This window comes from Neopelma chrysocephalum, unplaced genomic scaffold (assembly GCF_003984885.1).
Source record: "Neopelma chrysocephalum unplaced genomic scaffold, ASM398488v2 Primary Assembly neopelma1_70, whole genome shotgun sequence".
Lineage (NCBI taxonomy): Eukaryota > Metazoa > Chordata > Aves > Passeriformes > Pipridae > Neopelma > Neopelma chrysocephalum.
In genome coordinates, this window is record NW_020897730.1 from 9,029,813 (window position 1) to 9,050,558 (window position 20,746).

At 41.0% G+C, this 20,746-nt stretch overlaps 1 protein-coding gene across 6 annotated transcripts in view; it reads left to right on the forward strand.

Moving 5' to 3' along the window:
- The window catches only part of LOC113969039 (glypican-5-like), a 395,727-nt gene that overhangs the window by 233,335 nt on the left and 141,646 nt on the right, over window positions 1-20,746 (forward strand). For all 6 annotated transcript variants that reach the window (XM_027686131.1, XM_027686134.1, XM_027686132.1 and 3 more), the window contains one exon: window positions 12,400-12,520. In XM_027686131.1, the coding sequence (XP_027541932.1) occupies window positions 12,400-12,520 (121 nt within the window). The remainder of the gene's footprint in view (window positions 1-12,399; window positions 12,521-20,746) is intronic.

Below are 20,746 nucleotides of genomic sequence, written 5' to 3' on the forward strand. Positions count from 1 at the left end.
TCCTGGGAGAGCAGCATTTGGGTCCTTCCAAGTACGAGCTTAATTTTTTTAGGTTCAGATGACAAATAGGAATTGGATGGGACAGGGTTCTTTTAGGATCCCTGCTTGACACACCATAACTTCATCCCCTAAATATAAACTGAGAATGGTAGTATGTTATTACTAAACAGATTATTTGTGATTATACTGACATGCAAAAAAAGTCATGTCAGCATGGGCTTTCTGTAGACAAGGGCTGCAGGAGATCCCCTGCCATCACTGCAGCATCAGTCCCTCTGTGTTTAGCACAGTGTCCTGTTAGGCTTGGGTTTTTTCCCATGTTACATTATTCAGTGGGTTTATTTTTCTGATTTCAGGTGTCTATACCTTCTAGGTAAAAAGTAAAAAATAAAAGTTTGTGGGTGTACTACGTTATATGTGTGATGGGAAGACCCTTTGAGTTTACCTGTCTTTAGTGAGTCTCATGATCTGCTTCATGTTTGCTTACTCGGGGCTTTTATGGGGAGTGTTTTTATTTTGTCTGTATCTAACACAGAGGTGTTAAATCTCTTGCAGGGGTGTAAGGGAAGGGAATCTGTGCAACAGAAATCCAAACTGTAGAGGAAACGTGCCACTAACTTGCAAATATGTCAGAAGTGGCTGTTCTTCCCATTTGCTATCATGCAGCTTAGAAATAGCTCTCAAAAATAAGATTGTGCTTCCCATGACTGAAGTAGGTTTCTGCAGGACAGAAGTCTCTGTGACACTTGGATTTTTAATAGGAGAACATTTGCAGCAGGGGAAAAGGGATTCCCTGTCCTTATTTTTCTTCTTCGATTTTCTTCTGCACAATATTTTGTGGCATGTGCATTTATGTCTAATATGTGTTTCTCTCTAACAATTTTGTCCTCGATGTTTTTAATAGTGCAGAGAACTTGTGTGAATTTGTGTTGTTATTTGTCTCTGGGGCAGCAAAGTATGAAATGATGAACTCAGGATTGTGACCTTACTGCAAAATCAAGCAGGAGAGAAGCTAAATTGTGGAAAGGAACAATTTTAACCAGATGTAAATCTCCAGCAGTATTAGCAGAAAAATTGAACAGTATCGGGCAAGTAAATTGATTTTTGTATAAATATGCTCCGTTTTGAATTTGTGATGACGGGAAAACCTTTCTACATTTGACCTCTCCTCTAGTGCAGTTATTTTTGTGAGAAGTACCAAACACTCGAGCAAGGAAAACAATGCTTTGTATTTAAAGACAAAAACATTAACAGGGGCTGTGCAGTTTCCCACGTTACTCTTGAGCTCTTCAACCTTGACCTGGGTAAAGTGCAGAGACTTGGGCAAGTGCAGAGACATTTTTATCTCCATAACTAGACCATATTGCCCTTTACTATTACTAACATTTTCTGCAGTGTTTTCAGGAGCAATAATAGCAATGATTTTTGCTAGATACTGAACTACTGCATCAAATATTTAGTTAGATACAAGCTAGAACAAATGAAAAGTGTTACATGCCTAAACTGCTTCCAAACCATGAAGCTGGCACTGAAGATGTCTGTGTTCAGCACATACCCATGTGGTGCTGGTGTGGCAGAGGCTGTGGTGTGTCCGTGAGGAATTCCAGCAGTGAGAGTGCCTCCAGGATGATGGTGACTCAGCTAAGCCCGATCCAGTGCCTGCAGCCACCAAGCAGTGGCACAGGATGTACCAGATGAGTGCATTTTGGCTGTTGATGTTTTCCATTTGGGGAACAATAAACATTCATTGTCCTGATCTGTGCCAGTTAGCAGGTTGCAAAAGGAAGGAGTTGGATGAAATGCATGTGTGTGCTGGTGAGCTGAAGAGGTAGCTCATAGTTTCTGTAATAAAATACTGCTTCCTCTATAAGGAATAAAACTTGTGTACTTTGGAATGATGAATTCGGCTGTCTTGATGGTGGAAAAGATTAAGCAAAAGGGAAGGAGTTTAAAAACTCTGAGTCAGGAGATTTGGAAGTCTTAGTGTCTGATCTCTTTGTATACAGCAGTAAGGCCTCCTATTTACTTTTTACTTATATAAAATTTAGTGTCATCATCTTACTGATGAAGTTTTTAACCTGGAAATAAGAATAAATTAGAACTGCGTACCTTGCACTCCTGCAGCCAAGAAAGGGTCAATAACTCTTTCATGTGTGGCTAAAGGACCAAACACCTGCTGTAAGATATTAAGACCTGGGCAGAAGTGGAGGCACTGAAGTAGATAAGAATTGCAGTGAATAGCCCTGCACAAAGATATTGGGAAAACTGTATAAGGGAGTGAAATCCAATGTGTGTGCATTAGTGCATGTTTAGAATCCATAATAGTCTGAGGCATCCCTAAGGAGCCAGAGTAGCCAGGGGAAGTGAGAGTGGTTCAGAAAGTGCAAATCTCAGCTGCCTTGAGTCTGGAAGAGGGAATGAGCCTGGTCTATCCAAATGCCTCCTTGGCATAAAATAGGAAGGAAGGCTGGGGTCACGTTGGCATAATCAGCAGGGTAGATGAAAGGCTGTGGAAACAAGCCTGGGGATCACAGCTGTGGAAAGCACTAAAAATGGAGACAAGAAACTTGGAATGGCAGCAGGAGCAGTGCCGCTGCACAGTGGTCCTGCTGTGCTGTGAGACTCCAGCAGTGTCCCAGTGCACACCCAGGGCTGTGGGGTGGGAGCTGCAGGATGAGTGGGAACGGCTCGCTGCTCAAACCAGGGGGATCAGGCAAAGGCTGTTTGAGGGCACAGTTCGGTCCCTGAGTTGAGTTCATACAGAGCTGCAGTTCATGTGTTCATTATTGACAGCTGTTCTTTAATCTTCCATGTGTACCTAAGTGCATTTGGAGAAACTGGCTTCTGAGGAAAGCTGGGGTTTTGACCTCTTAGTATTAATGTATTTTTGTTTTGTTTTGCTTTGCTTTTAATGAGCCACAGGCAGGGTCTTCTCCCTGTGTGCAAATTACGATATTCCCTGTTTTGCTTCATAAAAATTTCTGTGCTGGGATCACAGAATACCCTTTTGTATATCCATGGTCGTCTGTCAAGACTAACTGTTAAGTATCTGCAACCAGGGCTTCCGGAAAGACAACTGGATTCTTACTGCCCTGGCCTGCCAGAAGTCCTATGAACCACATACTGTGAGCCCTTGCTTGATGCTCATTCTCTCTCCATTGATGAGAAGGTTATTGCCAGTCTGCTTTTATTTTTTCTCTAAGAGTTCAAGTCCTCTCCTCTCCTGAGACTGTATTTTCTTTTCTGCTGAGTCAGTCCTGTTTTCCACTAGTGTCTTCCATCTGGCAGTCATCTGTTTCCATTTGTTTTCCACAGCCCTCAGAACAGAGTGCGAGCTGCCAGTCTCTGAGAGGTGCAGAATCAGATTCTCCATCAGGATTTAGCTTGGCTATGTTCTGTTTGTGCTTGAAGAAGGCTCTCCCCTGACCTGAGAGTTACTGAGGAAAAGGTGTTTCTGATTAGCTTTTCTTTTCCCTTAGGAATGGACACAGATGTTACTTTGATAAGTATATACTGTTTATTGTTCTATTTTCTGTTTCTCGAATCCTTTTAATGGGGAATGGTCTTTATGCTGCCAGTTCCTGGTTAGGTTATCAGCTTTTGGGTTTGTACCATTTTCATTGCTCATTATATTCAGTTTGATGGGTTTAGAGGTACCATTTGTGTGTTCTTTAGAGTTTATTTCACTTGAAATTAAAGAGCTTTCCTATCTGATGGTATTCTAGGCAAGTATTTTCTTTCCCTTGACATAATAAAGATTGTCCAATTAACGTCTACAAATTTCTTTGGTGCTTTCAGTGTGCCTTGAAGGTAGTATTAACTTTTCATATACCTGGGAAAAGAATGTAAGCTGTTTCACCAGCAGCCTGTAATAACTTCTTTTACAACACTTTTCAAGCATTTTGCAGTATCCTGTGAAGCTCTGGTCAGTACATTTTCAGCATGATTTTGGACAAACTGATGAACTCATCTTTTTTGATGCTGATATCTTACATACTCATTCCTTCACTTGCTTTTCACTTTGATTTTCAAAGTGCTCATGGGGTGTCATCCTCCAGTCACTTGAAGCCTTCTGGTAACTTGGTTTTATACCTGCAGTCTTAAAACTGTCTTTATAATTTAAATTGCAGGGGGTCTTTTTTAGCCCTGTAGAAGTGGAGAAAGACCATTATAAATGCTGTCTGGCTTTGTGATTTTCCTTTTCTAATTATCCCATTAGCACACTGTATTTGTCTCATCGTTTTCCATAATTGCTAATAAACAAGATTATTTGTGAAACTGAAGCCCATTAGAATAGTTCTGACTGAGACAGAATTCACATGATGTCGGTTCTGGTTCACAAAATCTTCAGAGCATCTAAACTCTTTACGTGCCAGACTTGAGCTTTCTTGTAGTCCGTTGGCACTTATTTAATCATTTCAAAAGGAACTCTTTACATAGGTAGTTTAAAAAAGATAAATCTTTCTCTTGGAGAATATCACAGCAGTTGTGCTCAGCTGATAATTTAGAATTCATGGAATTGTTTTTCTTTGTGCGTAAAGGGTCTGAAGTATCCAGATTTTACCCTGGTGTGACTCCACCTACTCCAGTAGAATTGCTCCTGCTGTAAACTGGCATATAGGACATGGTTCTTTCCTTAAAAATACAAAATGCTGCACTGTTTTTCAGGTTTCCCAAGAAGTTATGTGACTCTCACCAGTCACACCAAAGGCTGCAGCCCTGCATGCAAGGGCTTGGAAACATCTGCAGCCTTCAGGATTTCCTGACATGTGCCCTTGCCCAGTGTCTGTTCAGGGTGTTACTTGTTAAGAGTTCACCTGTCTCAGATGTTCTTACTGCAGTTCTGCCATGAGTAGAGGCCTGACTGAAACCTTTCCTATAAACAGGGAATAGACCCATTCAAGTGAGTGGAGTTAAAAGCAAAGTGACCTAATGGATCGGGCTACTAAATAAATGCTACAGTCATGAAATCCTCCAAGATTTCATTCTACAAAGCACTCACGCACTGATTCTTTAAGTTGGGTAGATGAAAAGAAGCTGAATTATAAGACAAAAACAAAATCTGCAAACCGTGGCAGTTTTTTCTTTCATGGCTGCTGATTATCTGACAGTAAATTTATCAAGGTGTAGTTCCTTTATTTTTTCTTTTTTTTTTAAATAAAGTGTTTATTGTGACATTTTAGTGAAGGTGCATTTAGTTCCTAGAGTGTGGTACTGGTCATGGATTGATCGTTCCTTTCTTGGAGACCTCTCAGCCTTGTGATGCTCAATGACTGTAACCCAGGTTTGCCAGGCTGGGACAGAAATGACAAAATGTGTGATGCAAGACATTTTTTGGATTGACAGGAAGCTGAACATGAGCCAGCAGTGTGCCCAGGTGGCCAAGAAGGCCAATGGCATCCTGGCCTGGATCAGGAACAGTGTGGCAGCAGGACCAGGGAAGTGATTCTTCCCCTGTACTCAGTGCTGGTGAGGCCACAGCTCGAGTGCTGTGTCCAGTTCTGGGCCACTCAGCTCAGGAAGGACATTGAGGTGCTGGAGCAGGTCCAGAGAAGAGCAACGAGGCTGGGGAAGGGACTTGAGCACAAGTCCTATGAGGAGAGGCTGAGGGAGCTGGGGTTGTTGAGCCTGGGGGAGACGTCATCACCCTCTACAACTCCCTGACACAAGGTTGTAGCCGGGTGGGGATTGGTCTCTTCTCCCAGGCAACTATCAGCAAGACAAGAGGACATGGTCTTAAGCTCTGCCAGGGGAGATTTAGGTTAGATATTAAGAAGAAATTCTTTACAGAGAGGGTAATCAGACATTGGAATGGGCTGCCCAGGGAAGTGGTGGATTCTCCATCCCTGGAAGTTTTTAAGATAAGACTGGATGTGGCATCAGTGCCATGGTCTGGTAACCACGGCAGTAGTGGATCAAGGGTTGGACTTGATGATCTCAGAGGTCTGTTCCAACCCAGCTGATTCTATGATTCTGTGATTTCTGTGAGCAGGGCTGTTGTGGGAGTCGCTCAGAGATGAAGCACAACCTGTCTGTTGGTCAGTTCTAATGACAGGGGGCAGGAGGAGGTGAAGGGAGTCCCCCACTGCCACTGTCATCATGTGGAGCAGCTCAGGGACAGCTGAGTCTGAAGGGAATCCTGTGCTGACTGGCTCTTCCTCATGGAGAGTTGTGTTTAAGCATCAACAACACTGCAGGAAAATGGCATTTTCTTCCTTGAAGTTACTTAGTGACAAGCAACTGTGATAAGCAGGGAAGGGATATGCAGCTGCCATGTGTTCTGCTTGTTCTTTCTGTTCTGTGAAGAAGTGGGCAGAGGGGTTAATCAGATCAAAGCCAATGATCCTGATGAATTATGTCAAAATCTGCAACCATACAGTTTCTGTCACTTCTCTTAATAGTTGGTGCACACTTCTGTGTTCCTTGAATTGGGGGAAAATCCTGACCCTGTAGGTCAGAGGGTCACGTGCTCCAAAGGGCTACATCTAAAAACCACAAGGGAAGTGTCCAAAAATTATTAATTTGGAGACACCACAGGCTGCTGTAGATCAGCAGTGGATTCACATAATTGAATTTCAGGCAAACTATTCCAGCCCAAGGGTCAAATTATGAATAAATATAAGACAAAACACACCATCTGGTGAACCATGCCTAATTTAACTGAATTAGTTGTTCACTGGGTCTCAAGACCAGTTAAGTAGCTTATCTGTATTTCTCATTGCTTCTTCCTAAATGGCACATTCAAAGCTCTTCCCTTCCCTCTCCCCTCTCACCCTTTAACCTCTGAGTCATTAAGTGGTGGTGGGTGGTGTCTGCCCTGACAGGGTGCTGAGGATATTGCTGAAATAACCAGGTTACTGCAGAATTCCCTTAGCAAATGGGAGCCTGTGGCCAGTGCCTTACTGTCAAACATAGTGAACTGAAAAGTCCTCATTTTAGTTCCCTGCAGTTATTACTTGCACAGTGCCATCCCATTCCAGGTGGGTTTACAGGCAACGTGTATCTCTGGGGTAGTTACCTGTTTAAGTTACGCACTAAGATGAAAGAAGCAGAGCTGGATATGAATTGATTGCTGTAACGTCTTGCTTTGTTGCAACACTTTCATGATTTTGCTATAAAATCAGTGGCTTACTCTAGACTTCTCTGGCTTTAGCAGGCTGGGGGACAACTGCTGATTTTTGGAAGGATGAAAAAAGCGTATGTTTTCCTTTAGGCGGTCCAGTCTGCAGTTTTTTCATGTGTTCTTCTGTTAAGGGGAGACGAGTTGTTTTTCTTACAGAATAGTTTATGCATTTGCACAGAAAATACAGGACAGTCATGTTTTTATAACACCAAAGAGATAAATGGTGAAATGTGACTTTTAGAGTCTCAGTCATAAAGACTTTTCAACTTGCCAGTATGTTTCAGAAACGTGTTGCTGTTTTAGCCCCTGTTGAGCACAGTGGAATTATTCAACCAGTACCATCAAAAACAATGAAAAAGTGCATAACAGAAATTATTTCTACTTCGAAATTGTTGCCTTGATGATGTGTAGAGTGTAATTATATTTTCCTAAAAGTGTGGTCAACAAATTAGAAACATCTCAGCAAATATATATTTAGTTTTGTAGCCAGTGCATTTTATTCTTATTCTCCATGTGTGGCAACTCTCAAGGTTGTATGACAAATTATTTCATCAAAAGCAGTTTCTGTCCCATAGAGATGTTTATGGCAGTTCCTGGATTCTGCTGAAGTAAATATGAGGCTCAGATTTTCTGACTTGCCATGTGATATTTGTCCTATTTATTCCACAGTTAAATAAGAATTTTGAGTTGGGCCAAATATTCAAGTGGAGAAAAGAAAACTAAAATTTAGAGAACTGCAATTCAGATGGAGTTTGGGTTCCGGGAATCCTGAATTTCCAATGCAGTTAATTCTGAAATGCTCAGTGCATGTGCCAAGCATTTGGAATGTGGTGAGGTCTTGCTCCGTAATCCCCCTGGTGAGTGGGTGTGCTGGAGCTGACTTATTCAGGAAAGGGACAGGCCATTAGACACAGGGACACAGCTCAGGGTAACAGCACTCTGAGGAATATGGAGCAGTGGAAATAGTCTCCCAGCTGGAGGTTGATGGATAATACTTGGAAAAGCTGCCTCCAGTATCCTGACTGATACCATCTCCTGCAGGGAAGAGGGAACAGAGAAGGAAGTGGTGTGAAAACAGCACCCTGTTCCTTGGGCTTTTGTGGCTGAATATCGCCACTGGTTACATCTATCCCTAGTGCAGCTCCTGCAGTGGTTTGCCTGGAATTCCAAGATATTTCTATTTTGTATATTGTTTTTAAATTATTGAACTATCTAAAAAGCCCTATTTGTCTTTGAGGGAACCCTGTACCTCGATACGTTTTCATATTAGGAATTAAAAAGAACACATTTCAGAACACAAAAGAAGATCATCAGGCTTTATTTCAAAATGGGCGTTTAGATTCAAATATCTTAATATATCTTCATTTATATAGAATATAAAAATGTGTGCCTTCAGTTGAAATGCAATGCTATGTGAAAACAGCATTTCACTTTTTATCTTTAAAACCTCTGAGAAGCTCTGCTGGCTGAGATCTAGAATAATTGATACTGTTCTTCTGAAATACTGAAAAGTTGGGTTTGGGAGGTTGTTGTTTTTTTTTTTATAATTTACTTTTTACTTTTTAAGGTATTGCCCAATCAGTCAGTGGAATAACATTGGCCTGAGGCTTGAGGTCTGGATGAAAATTCTGTCTGCACATGCTGTTCTTTGGGCACCAGTGTAACAGTTACTTTCAGGATTGCTCCAGTGACAATATTTTAATACAACTTTCCAGGCCATTCCTGCTGACATTTCTGGGTTTAGTTTGAATAAAGTACTAGAGCTGTAACCAGAGTTAACAATTCTGTACTACAATATTTCAGTTAAATTGTAGGTTATTAAATAAAGCAAGCCAATTTCTGATCTCACCTAATGTACATTTCCAGTAATTCAGGATCTGATGTCAAGAAAAAAAATGGTTTAGATAGTGCAAAGAAGTAAAGTAATCAGATTATCTTTCAGGAAATGTATAGTGTTTATTTCAAAGCATTTTAGCGTGATACAGAGCTAGTAGAAGGATTTGCAATTTACGGGGTGGGATTTGGGTCAGAGGGACATAATGTTTGTGGTACAGTCTTTGGTTCTTGACTGGGATGGACTGGGGGAATTGCTCCCTTCTCTCTGGCAGTGCAGTTCTCCTGCAGTTCTCTGCTCTGTCTCCTCCTCGAGAGGTGTAGCCCATCTTCAGTGAACTCCCCATCTGAGTCTTTCCAGGCTCGGGTTTGGTCTAGCAGTGACCTCTCGGTGAGAACACACAGGACAAGCACAACTTGTCACAGGTGGTCACGGGAAACCCCAAGAGCTGGTTTTGTTGGTTTCTGCGTATAAGTCTTTTGCCTCTCTTTCCATCAGCTGTTTACCCCACTCATTGGGTAGATCACATCTATTTCCCCACCAGCTCTCCAGTTGGTTTTGTGAGCATTTCCAGTTGTGCAGGTCACGTTCCAGACTAGAGCTGGGCCAGTTCTGACTTGCTGGAGCCTGACCTTAGCAGTTAGATGTAGTCATTGGTGACTGCCACAGTGCAGCCATATCAAGGAGATAAAGGAACTGATGCAGGATTCACACAGCTCATGCATGCGGACTCTGACTTGTGAAATATAAGTAATCCATGTTATGAATCAAACTGCAAACAGTCTGGGCAACAGACATATCTGTGCATAATGTATGCATATCTCTAGAGCTTCAAGGAGTGATCCTTAAACATGTACCAAATGGTCCTATTTTCCTGATAATGATGTGTGTAAAAGTGTGTCTTTAGCAACAGCAATATGTATGAGTTGGCTGAGATGGACTTTCCCCATTTTGGGTCCCTGTGAGGACTCTAGCATTAATGCTGAACCAACGGTCTTTATGCAAACTCTGTGCAGTGCTGTAGGTTTGAAACACTGCTTAGAGGCATTTCATGGAGGGTTGTGATTCACAGGGAAAAAACCAATAGCATTTGTCAAAAAACACCCCAGCCAACCCAGAGGGGAAACAATTTTGCATTCTTTATCCTGGACTATAGTGACATAAGCCTCTAGAACAATTCCAATCGCTCTAACCAGCGGTTGAATGGAGAACTGTCAAGCAGTGAAAAGGAAAACCCTTCCTTTTGCTGCTGTTGATGAGTTTCTGATCAGACAAAGCAACACACACAGGGAATCACCAAACAGACTGGTGGAGGCCAGGAGCTGACCCATTAGATTGAAATTCTGCTGTATTGCAACTAGGTGATCTCAGGAAGCTGTGTCAAGTGTCCCTGTACTTCTACAGCGTGTAATCATGTGTTTTCACATGGTGAACTGTGTTGAGCATTCAGCAAATAGTAGGATTTGTGAATAAAGCTAAAGCTAAATGTGAGTGAGACACAGCAGTGTTGTTATATCGTCCAAATGAATTGATGTGGATTGATGTGATCCATACCACTCTTGACTTAAAAATAATACTTTAGCTGAGTTCTTCCTGGGGACATCAGTCCAGCTCTCTGAGTCTGCTCTTAAGATCTGAATTCAGCCATTATTTTGGACATGCCATTGCATCATGAAAGTTTATACTTCCAGATCAGTTACACAGCAAGAAAAATTAGAACATTGCCTTTAAAAGACTCAATGAACAAAAAAATACAAACTCACTCAAAAAAGTTTTCCTCAATGTTTGTCCTTTAAAAACTATCTGGCTATTAGGGCAAGACATGATTTTTTTTGTCAATTCCTTGTTCTAAACAATTTTTTATTTATTTTTTTTTCCTCTGAGAAGTGACATTTGTTGAAGAAAGTGGGCCATTCTCAGTTCTTTCTCTTCCTAAACCACACCTTTAACAGCGGGGTACTACAGTGTGCTTTCCCAACAGTTTGCATAGATTTGTTGTTCATCCTAAATGAAATTAAGATAGGACAAATATATTCAGAGAGCTAGATCTCCCCCCAACTCTTTCTGTTGTCTTTCTCTAATAGAATTTGGGCATTTTTTTCTATTTTGAAGTGCTGTCCTCAGCTTCAGCACCAATTGGTTTACAGTGCAGGTTTCACTGATAGGAGAGTATCTGGGATGTCGAAGTGTGTAGGTCTGATCAAAGAGAAAGATGTACCATGCTGTTTCTCTTGACGTTTCAGTCCAAAGGAGCAGAGCCAGTTACTACCTCACTTACAGAGATGCCAACTTGGAGTCTTACTGGGATCCTCCCGTGCGAGTGTGTGAGTCTGGGAGAGTTTGGTTTGGGAACAATCACTTTCTGATCCGTAACTGGTCATGCAGACATCCCTGATCCACTTTGTGACAAATGGGTGCTGAACTCAGTGGTTCATACAGCCCTTCAAAGCATGACTTGCCAGAAGAAGGTTGCTCTGTAGCTCTCTGGGACTTGCAGTCTTCTGGGGGGGTTGAACCCAAGTCATACCCAAACAGATAAATGCTGAAGCTGACATGCAGGAATTTGGATACTTCCAGGAAGCACTGGATTCAGCAAACATGTGCTGATGAATTTACCTCCTCAACTGAAATGTGACTTTTAGAGTCTCAGTCATAAAGACTGTGTACAGGCATGTAGAGAAGTAGAGACCAAATGTGCACAACCCTGGAATTTTCCCCATGAGAGTACATGGGTGGTGCCCCATCCCAATTAGGTTTTGAGAATACCCTGCGGTGTGTTCCAGAAAAGACTGGCAGAAACTGTCCAGTGAACAGTTGTGGGTGACAGGAGTGTGTTAGACAACGGCTGCTATTCCTCAGGTAAAGCAGGACTTGGTTAAAGAGAATTGCTGTGTGTGGGTCCTGGCTATTGAGTTCTGATGCAGACAAGGCACAGGGAGGAGCAGCAGGTGCTGCTTTGCAGTGTCTCCAGACAGTTTGGTGATAAACGACGGGCCCGGCAAGAAGAGTCCAATCTCACGCTTTGAACAGGAATGTTTTTGAAGTGAGGCTGCTGTTTCACTGGGTTTTTCCTTCTTCTCAAAATGTTGAATTTCTGACCAAAATTCCCCAAGTTTCTGCAATAATGAAAGAATTTTTGGAAAATATCAGCTGCATGGAAGAACTTGAGAATGTTGGTTATGAATGAAATGAAATGAACCTCTGTGTGGCTTATGAAATTTCTGTTGGTTCATGACTTGAATTGTTTGAAGTGATGAATGATACTGCAAGAAACTATGACTTTTATTCTGGCTGGACTATTTAAAAACATAAATATTTTATTACAAATTTTTATTCCCATTTACAAAATATTTGGTTTTTTGTAAACCCCCTTTAATAAGATTTTTGATTCCAATGGACATGTTTCCAGTTACTGATGTTTTATTTTTTTTCTGTTTTACAGTTATACCAGCAGAGTTGTTTCCAATGGACTGAAGGCCCAAATTAATAATCCAGAACTGAAAGTCAGAGGTTTGGACCCACTCATCAGTAATTTAATTGACAAACTTCAGCACTTTAATCAAGTAAGTAATTTTCCAAGATAAAAGCATTTTATCACACAGCTGAAGGTAAAATTACTACATGGTACAGCTCATCATTTACGTTTCCCAGGATCCTAGGTCTGAAATAGCCATGGAGTGGGCTTGTACTAAAGGCAGCAGAAGATTCTGTTGTGCCACCTGGGTTATGAACTCTAATGAGGCAGAATGATTTCTCTGGGAGTCGCTCTGTAGGTATTGATTAACTGGTGTTAATCCTGGAGTCCACAGTGGCAGGGGCACAGAGGAACTCCTGCACCACATGGTTCACATGAATTGTGACTATAGAAAGGTCATGTGGGTGCCTTTAGGAGTCCTGTGATATTCTTGAGTTGGAGGACCATCTCCTTGTTTGTGCAGCTTCCTGCTTTCCAGTGGTGTAGATGAAAACAGATCAAAACCAAAATGAATCTATAAGGGCGTCACAGCCGACTGTACGGAATGCTGAAGTCAGGACAGAAGGTGCTCCAGCATGAATTAACCTTGTGCCTTTGAAAGCATTTCTTTGACAGGCCTTTCCCTCAGCCTAAAGGAAAGATAACCTACCAGTGGGTTTGTCAGAAACGTGATTAACCCACGTCTGCCTCTGTCATCTATTTGAATCTCTCAGATGCACTTGCACTCCTGGTGTATCTGCCATTTTTCAAAGCTGAATGTGTGATACTCCTGCTTCAGCACACCTCTTTGTGAGCTCGTACAGCAGTGCCAGCCCAAATGAGCTGGAGCTAACAGATTTAACAGAGATTGATTTTCATTTAGAACGGGCATGTTTTCTTGTCAGCTTCAAAGAATGCTTACAGCAGTGCGTTTGCAGGCAGAGGTGTTTGCACATTAGTCTGCTTGTAATCTTTCACCATTAAAGAGTGATGGAGCATGGGGATATAAATAGTAGGAAACCACTGCAAAATTAAAGTCCACCTTTGTGGGTGGGGTGTGCAGGAAGAAAAATAATCTGTGCAGGTGAAACAGGAGGAGGAGGAATTGCTTAGTCAGGATGTGGGAGGTTATGAAGACTGTGGCTGTGACTGGGAGTCATGGTTTCATCTCTTACTTGCTCCTGCAAAAGTACAACTCTCCTTTACCTCTCATCAATAAATCATCAGTAAATCCATAATCTAAGCAGTAATTAGCGTTTTTGTTATATCTTGCTTGGCTCTCATGTTCTTTTCCTGTTCTGTAGGCTGCAGTTTAGGAATTCTTTGTATTACACTGATTTAACTCACCACAGGGGATTACAACCACCAGTCTGGTGTGGTACTTAATATTACAGTGAAATAGGCATTATGTGGTCAGATTGATGAAAAGGATAATTCATTATTTATCTGCCTTTGCATGTTATAAAGTAGAGTGTTAATTTACTTTATAAATATTAGATATATCCATCTGTGTAATAGTCTTCTATAAACACTGACAGTAGGAAATAGTTAGAAATAGATTAAATTAAAAGTAGCTGTGTATTGGAAATTCTGTTTCTTTGCTGTAGAAAAATAAAACTCTGCACAGTCTCATAATGATCTGCATACCAATTTTCCTGAGTAACTTACATTTAAAAAATGGCTTCAAAGAGCACTTTTTAGCCAGAAGAATAAAATCCATTTCTTGGCTCTTTTTGTAAGTTGGAAGTGTTGCTTCCTGGTACTTCTAACTCTGTTTCAGGAGAATATCATCCTTAAGTAAATATAACTCCCATCAGATTGAGGTGCTTAGCAATAATGGATTCCAAGGGTGAAGGATTAAACAGAATACTGATTATTGCCCTAAGATGGTTTGTTCTTAAGTACTTGCAATAATATAAATTCCTTTGATCATAATTTTAGTAAGATTTCTTTAGAGATCAAAGCATCAAAGAAGTGGCTAAATATCTAAGGCTTTCACATGTGACATCAAACATGTGTAGCTGTTTTCTTCTTCTTGAATTTTCATTTCAGTTGTGATATTATTATACAAATAAAAACTGACACTGAAAAGCTGATTAAATCAGGAGTTTAAAGTGTCATCGATAGTGTGTGTAGTCTGTAGAGTTATACAGAATCCCATTACTTATTTTATGGGCAAACTGATTTTTTTCATCAAAATATTTTTTTTGAGGCAATGTGTAATGTGGAATTTGAACAATGTTAAAATGTTATCTTTGTATCTTCTCAAGTGCTTCACACTTGTGACACCATTTTAAGCAGTACTTGCACTCTGTATACACAGAACCAGTCCCAGAGAGGTGGGAAGCCTGGAGAACAAGGAACAAAGCAATGCACATCATAGGTGATTTGGTGTGTCTTCTGTCTCTTAAGTAATATTTCTAAACTACCCAGAAGAAAGCATGTTCTTGGATAAGAGAAGGGTGTGCTGAGATTTTTAAAGGATTAACATTTCTGTCTCGACAAAATGAGCTCCAGTCATGCTGCATCTATCCCTCAGGGAGCCTGGACCTATTGGCTTTCAATCTCTCTCTCTCTCTCTCTCTCTCTCCCTCTCTCTCTCTTTCTCTCTCTCTCTCTCTCTCTCTCTCTCTCTCTTTTTCTGTCTCTCTCTTGATGTGTGTTTTGCAAAGGTACATGTTTTTGAAAATGGGAACAACCTGCTGCTAGATCAGTTTGTCAACGTTCAAACCCACAGGATTCATTTTTTTTTAAAGACGATAGCACATTCTTAACAATTTCTGGAGCAAATCTAATTGCTGCTGTCTTTGATAGATCCTCTTCCACCTTCTTCTTCCACTTCTGGACCCCAGCTCTTTCCTATCCCTCACAACCAGAGCTGCAGCCTCCTTCCCCCGTGCCGGCAGTGCTGGCTGTGGACACAGTGGTGTGGAGCAGCAGGGCCAGAGGGGCTGGAGGTAATGGGGCTCTGGCCACTGTGAGCAGGGCTGGCTTGTCACTGGCCATGCAGAAGGAGCAAAGTATTCACTCATTGAAATCCAAACCTGACAGTCTTTGGTGTACAGCAACCCTTTCTTTGTTAGTTCTGTATTATGACTTGCCCACCAATGTAAAAGGCTGATAACTTCAATCACCCTAAATCCCATGGACATGGACAACATTCTTGTGTTACTGTTCTAGTTGGTGCATACCAGCTCCAGCACATTACAATTAATCTGTATGCAAGGCATCTTCCATTTCTGCTTGTCACTTAGGCTGACATGCCAGTTTATTGGAGATTATAGCAGCTCCTCTTTTTTTTTATCTGGGGCTTAAATTCTCACCGCATAGTTGTTGTCTTTTTTAAAAAAATGATTATTCAAATAGCAGGCTATTTTATAACCACTTGGCAAAGTTAAAAGTAAAGTGAAATTTAGGAAATATTATTGAACAATTACTGTTATTTGCATCCTTGGCAGATAAGGTAGTTGAAGGGTTTATTGAAGCTGCTGATCCACATATCACTAGAATTACCAAGCTGCAATTTACAGTAACTTTCAGTAATGCAAAAACAGATCAAGTGAAGTCCCAGGTTGATTTTGGAAAAGTAGCAGTTAGAAATGACATCTTCTGCTCCCTCTTTTCTGTGAATAGGGCAGATGTGAACCACAACTGATAATAAACACATAATCCCCCATTGCACCCTTTTTGAGTACTGCTTCTTGCCACATAATCACACTTAAATATGTTTTAATGGTTTTCTTCAGCATAATGCTCTCCAGAGTTCAAACACAAGTGGTTCTGAGGCCAGGCTTAAAAATCCTAAAGGATCAATTACACTGAAAAGAAATGAGAATGCTGGGAAAAGTGGAAAAGCGGTGACTGTAACTTTATTGGCAGGGATGCATCAACCTGCTCAAAGAATTATAATATAATAAGTATTATACAAGTTTAACATATTTGTCTTTTGTCAGCCTAAATCTAATCTAGACAGATTTTGTGAATTAGTGTGTTTTGCTGTTGTCAGAGATGAATGCTTAGGGCATGGCTGTAATTCAAGGAAACAGTGCAGTTAGCCTAGTGCATAAAATGAGAGTAATATCAAAGCAAATCTTGCTGAATCTGGATTCACATATTTTATTTTTTTTTTCCCCACCAAAGTCTCATGGATCTGCCAACTGAACTGAGAAATGCATGTAACTTAATTCCTTGCAGATTTGTACACAGAGGATGTGTACAGCAGGTTCAAAGCAACAGCACTGAGATGTTTCATACCTATAATATGAGCCAGCCATAATTTAATCTCAAATGTGAATTTAGTTGGATTAGACAATAGAGAATAATACAATAAATAATTTAAGTACTACTTAATTTAAAAGAGAGGGTTTTTTAGACATCTGTGAAATTTATTATAGAGTTTTTATTTGAGATTTAAGTGGAGACAAGTTGGTTTGATTTTCATCCAAAGTCACAGCTGACTTGGACAAACATTCAGAATTTTCTGTTCTTCATTTCATCCAATGAAAACATGGAAGGAAAGGTAGTCATCTGAGAAAGACTGTTGCTACATTACTTCTAGTCCCTGGGATTTAAGCAGCCCCAAAAGGGTTAGAAGTAACATTGCTTACCCCCACTTGTCACTCTTAGCACCTTTCCCAGCACAGCCATATGTCTGGATTTCAAAAACAGGTCCCTTTTTTTCTATCGAAAGCATGTAGAAACTGGACATTTCTTCAGGATTTAAGGTGTTCCATATCACTTCTGGAAATGTGAAGCAAGAATCAGGAAGTCCCAAAGATACTCATTCTCTCTTCAGTGGCTGTAATTTCAGGCATTAGTGTAGTGGATGCACAGGTTAATAGACGATGGCTCAGGGAAGGGATCAAACCCCGGTCCTGGCTGTGCAGTATGTGCCGGGTGCTGACAGTCTGTGCACAGGTAGGACACTTCCAGGGCTCTCTGGATTCACTGCAGGCAGACTCTGTACAGGCCTCCAGAAGGGGAAGGGCTGTGTCCCCTGCACAGCTCAGGGCACACCAACATACCCTGCTGAAGGTGCCCAGGGGAAGGGCTGTGTCCCCTGCACAGCCCAGGACACACCAACATACCCTGCTGAAGGTGCTGTCCCGCTGACCCCAACACTGGTTTTATCTTTCACAAGGGATGTAGGATGCACATCACTGCTCAGTGGTGAAGGTAGGCCCTAACACCACAGAGACTGTTGGTTCTTCAGTGCAGGTTTTGGATAGTCTGGATCAGAGAAGCTTTAAAGATTAATCTTGCCTCAGCTTGTCTGCAGCTCAGGTGCAAGGGAGATTTTCATTGAAGCAAACACTTCTGCAACTGTGATGGTCCTTTTTGAATTTGCATCACTATGAAGGCAGTAACAGCCCTCACCACCTTCATCTCCCAATGCAAACAGCAGTAATAATTGAATTAACACAATGGTTGTAGGCTGTTTAATGAATAGCAGCAAGAAACGCATATACTTCAGGAAAATAAAGATAGAATTAATGAAACCTGAAACAATTACATTTAAAGTCTTATAATGCCAGGAAAGAACAAATGAACTCTTTGGGTTTTTTTGTTGTTTTTTTTTATTTTCTGCTTTTCTGTATAAAGATTGTTCACCCCTATAGTCACATAAACTGTCATTTCAGATTACTTCATCAGTTACAGAGTTTGTTTCTCATCCTATTTTATTTTCCAAAATGTTTGTCCTTATTAGACTCATGGGCTGTTTTTCTTCTCCCCTGCTAAGTCAGACATGTCTTTGCTTCCATATACAGGTGCTGAGTACTCAGCTCTGATATAAGTTATGATCTTTTTCATAATCCATATGCAATGAAACAATTTATCCCACTGCTTGAAACAATCCAATTTACTCAAAGACTGAGCATAATCTTTCTCTGTGTGGCCTCCTGTATGGTTTTCTATTGCTTAGGAAATATATATGTATATATATGTATATATATATACACATACATGTAATGCACGTTGTATAAAAGTTTTGGAGACATCAGATTTCCTCATATCTGTGATCAAAGCAAGAAAAGATAAATAAATGCTTCCAGTCTGGGAAGAAGAACCAAAGATCTAGTAGCAGTGTAGCTCTCCTGTCATCTTTGGGTCCATTGTGTTTGCTTTTGTAGCGCATTTTCATATTGACTTGTCAATTAAAGTTGACAAAATGCATCTGCTCTGTATTAGGAGATTCTTTTGTTACAGAGAAAAAATCAAAATCACTGGGAAGTGCTTCTCTCAATACAAGCTGTAGCGCTCAGGCAGTTAAACAGGCTGTAGCTGCTGATTGCTTAGGAGCATTTATCTGTCATGGCTTCCATTAGGAGGAGGAGAATTCACAAGAAATAAATTCAAATAGCAGGTTGGGGTATCTGAAGTTGGTCAAAATCCTATTCTGGTCTTAGGTTTCTGCAAACTGCTGTTGGTTTGGGATCAGTAGTTTGTGCCCCTTCCCTGATTCTGATTTAGCGATCCCAGGTGGGGCTGCTGGAGTAAGGAGCTTGCAGGGGAAGGAGCAGGGACAGGCTTAAGGCTGTGGACAGCTCAGCTGGGCTCCTGTTGGGAAATACAAGGGAGTGGCCATGAAGGAAGAACTCCCTCGATTCCCTCTGTCTGAACACCTTGAGTGGAGGATGGAAAAGCAGAGCAGCTAACAGTAATTCAGTCACTGGGCTGTTCATCTGGAGATGTGGATTTCCTCGCTCAGGGCTGGGCAGCTCCACTCACTGGGCTGTGTGCAGTGGATTTCTTCTCTGAAATGCCCTTATGTTTAATAAAGAAGAGGAGTTTGGAAGCTCCAGCCTTGGTTCAGCTGTGGCATTAAAACCCCTGTCAAACCTGGAAGATGGTCTATGAATCAGAACAGGAAAGCTCTTTCTAGTCCAGCCCCACTGAAAAAACATCTCTGGACCATTGTTTTATGGAGAGCATATGTTAATGTATTGCTAGTTGAGGTATATATCATCCCTGCCTGAAATCAGTGTACTTGGCTGGCCTGAGGTCTGCAGGTTGTTTGTTTGGTTTTGTTAAATATGGTGAGTTTAGATGGAATTAAATAATTTTAATTAGAATTGAGAAATTACCTTTTAATACTAAAACCAGCATCAAGATTTCAATAGAAACAGTAATCATGTGAAATACTGGCTCCACTAAAGTTAAATTTAGCATTTTAAAATAAGACAAATCTAAATCTCAGTGTAAATCCAGCATATCTTATTATATGCTAGCAAATATATAATGCTAAAACCATCTTTTATTATTCATGTGTTGTGGCTCAGAGTATGCTGTGCTATTTGTCTTGCAAGCCTTCTCAAAAATTATTTGCCCAGATGGGACATCGTATGTGTTTTGTTTTGCTCAAAAAGTAGTCTTAATAAATGGAAATCACATATTGAGTCACAATAGTGTCTTGAGCCAAGTCGGGCGGGTCGAGGGGGAGCTACTGTTTCAATCCAGAACTGAGCCAAAACATTTCACACACAGGAAAACATAGTTTTAAAAGAAGAGCCTTATTTAAAAAAAAAAAAAAAAAATCAGTGTGGCATCTGTCCTTTGGCTTGAGTGCCCAGTTCTGGTTGCAGCTGATGAGTAAAACCTGAGTGGACACTCACAGCTGAGCTGAAAAGTGTTTTAGATCCTCTGGTGTAATAAATGGCTGCAGGTGAGGAGATAGTCAGGCTGTGGAGGGATCTGCTTTGACCTGACCAGTGGAAGGTGGGAGGGGAATACAAGGGTTGATGTGAGCACCTAAGGCCAGGAGCATGAGGCACTTGGGGATATCTGTGAATATCTGTGGAGAGCTGGTCAGGCCTGGGAGTGTGGGATTGCTGCCCAGGGCATGGAGGCAGCAAAAGGGAAACTTCGCCACCACTAATGGAAATACTGTGGTTTCTCTCCACCTCAGGAGCAATGCATCACTCTGATAACTGCTCTCATTGTGGTGTAGGGTGCTAACCAAAATGTGTGCTGTCTTATTTTTCAGCAACTTTTAGAAATTGTTACTGTTCTTGGCGAGCAATGACCCTTCATGGAGGTTGGTAGAGAGGAGGACACACAGCTCTGACTAATACATTAGCCTATCTGTTTGGATGGTAATTGAGTTTTTTACAGACAGAAAGCAGTCATCTTTAAATTAATTAAGGTTGTCAAATTGAAATTGTAAATTCTCTTTTATGTAAATATATCTTTTCTTCTTTTAACCCGTGAACTTTTTCTGATCACTGTAGTAATTGCAAGTCATATACGTTGCTTAAGTATTTCATTAGAAGTGTGATTATAGTATTTACTTTTGATCTAATTCCTGAGGTACAATAATGTGGTTATTTTTGGAGGT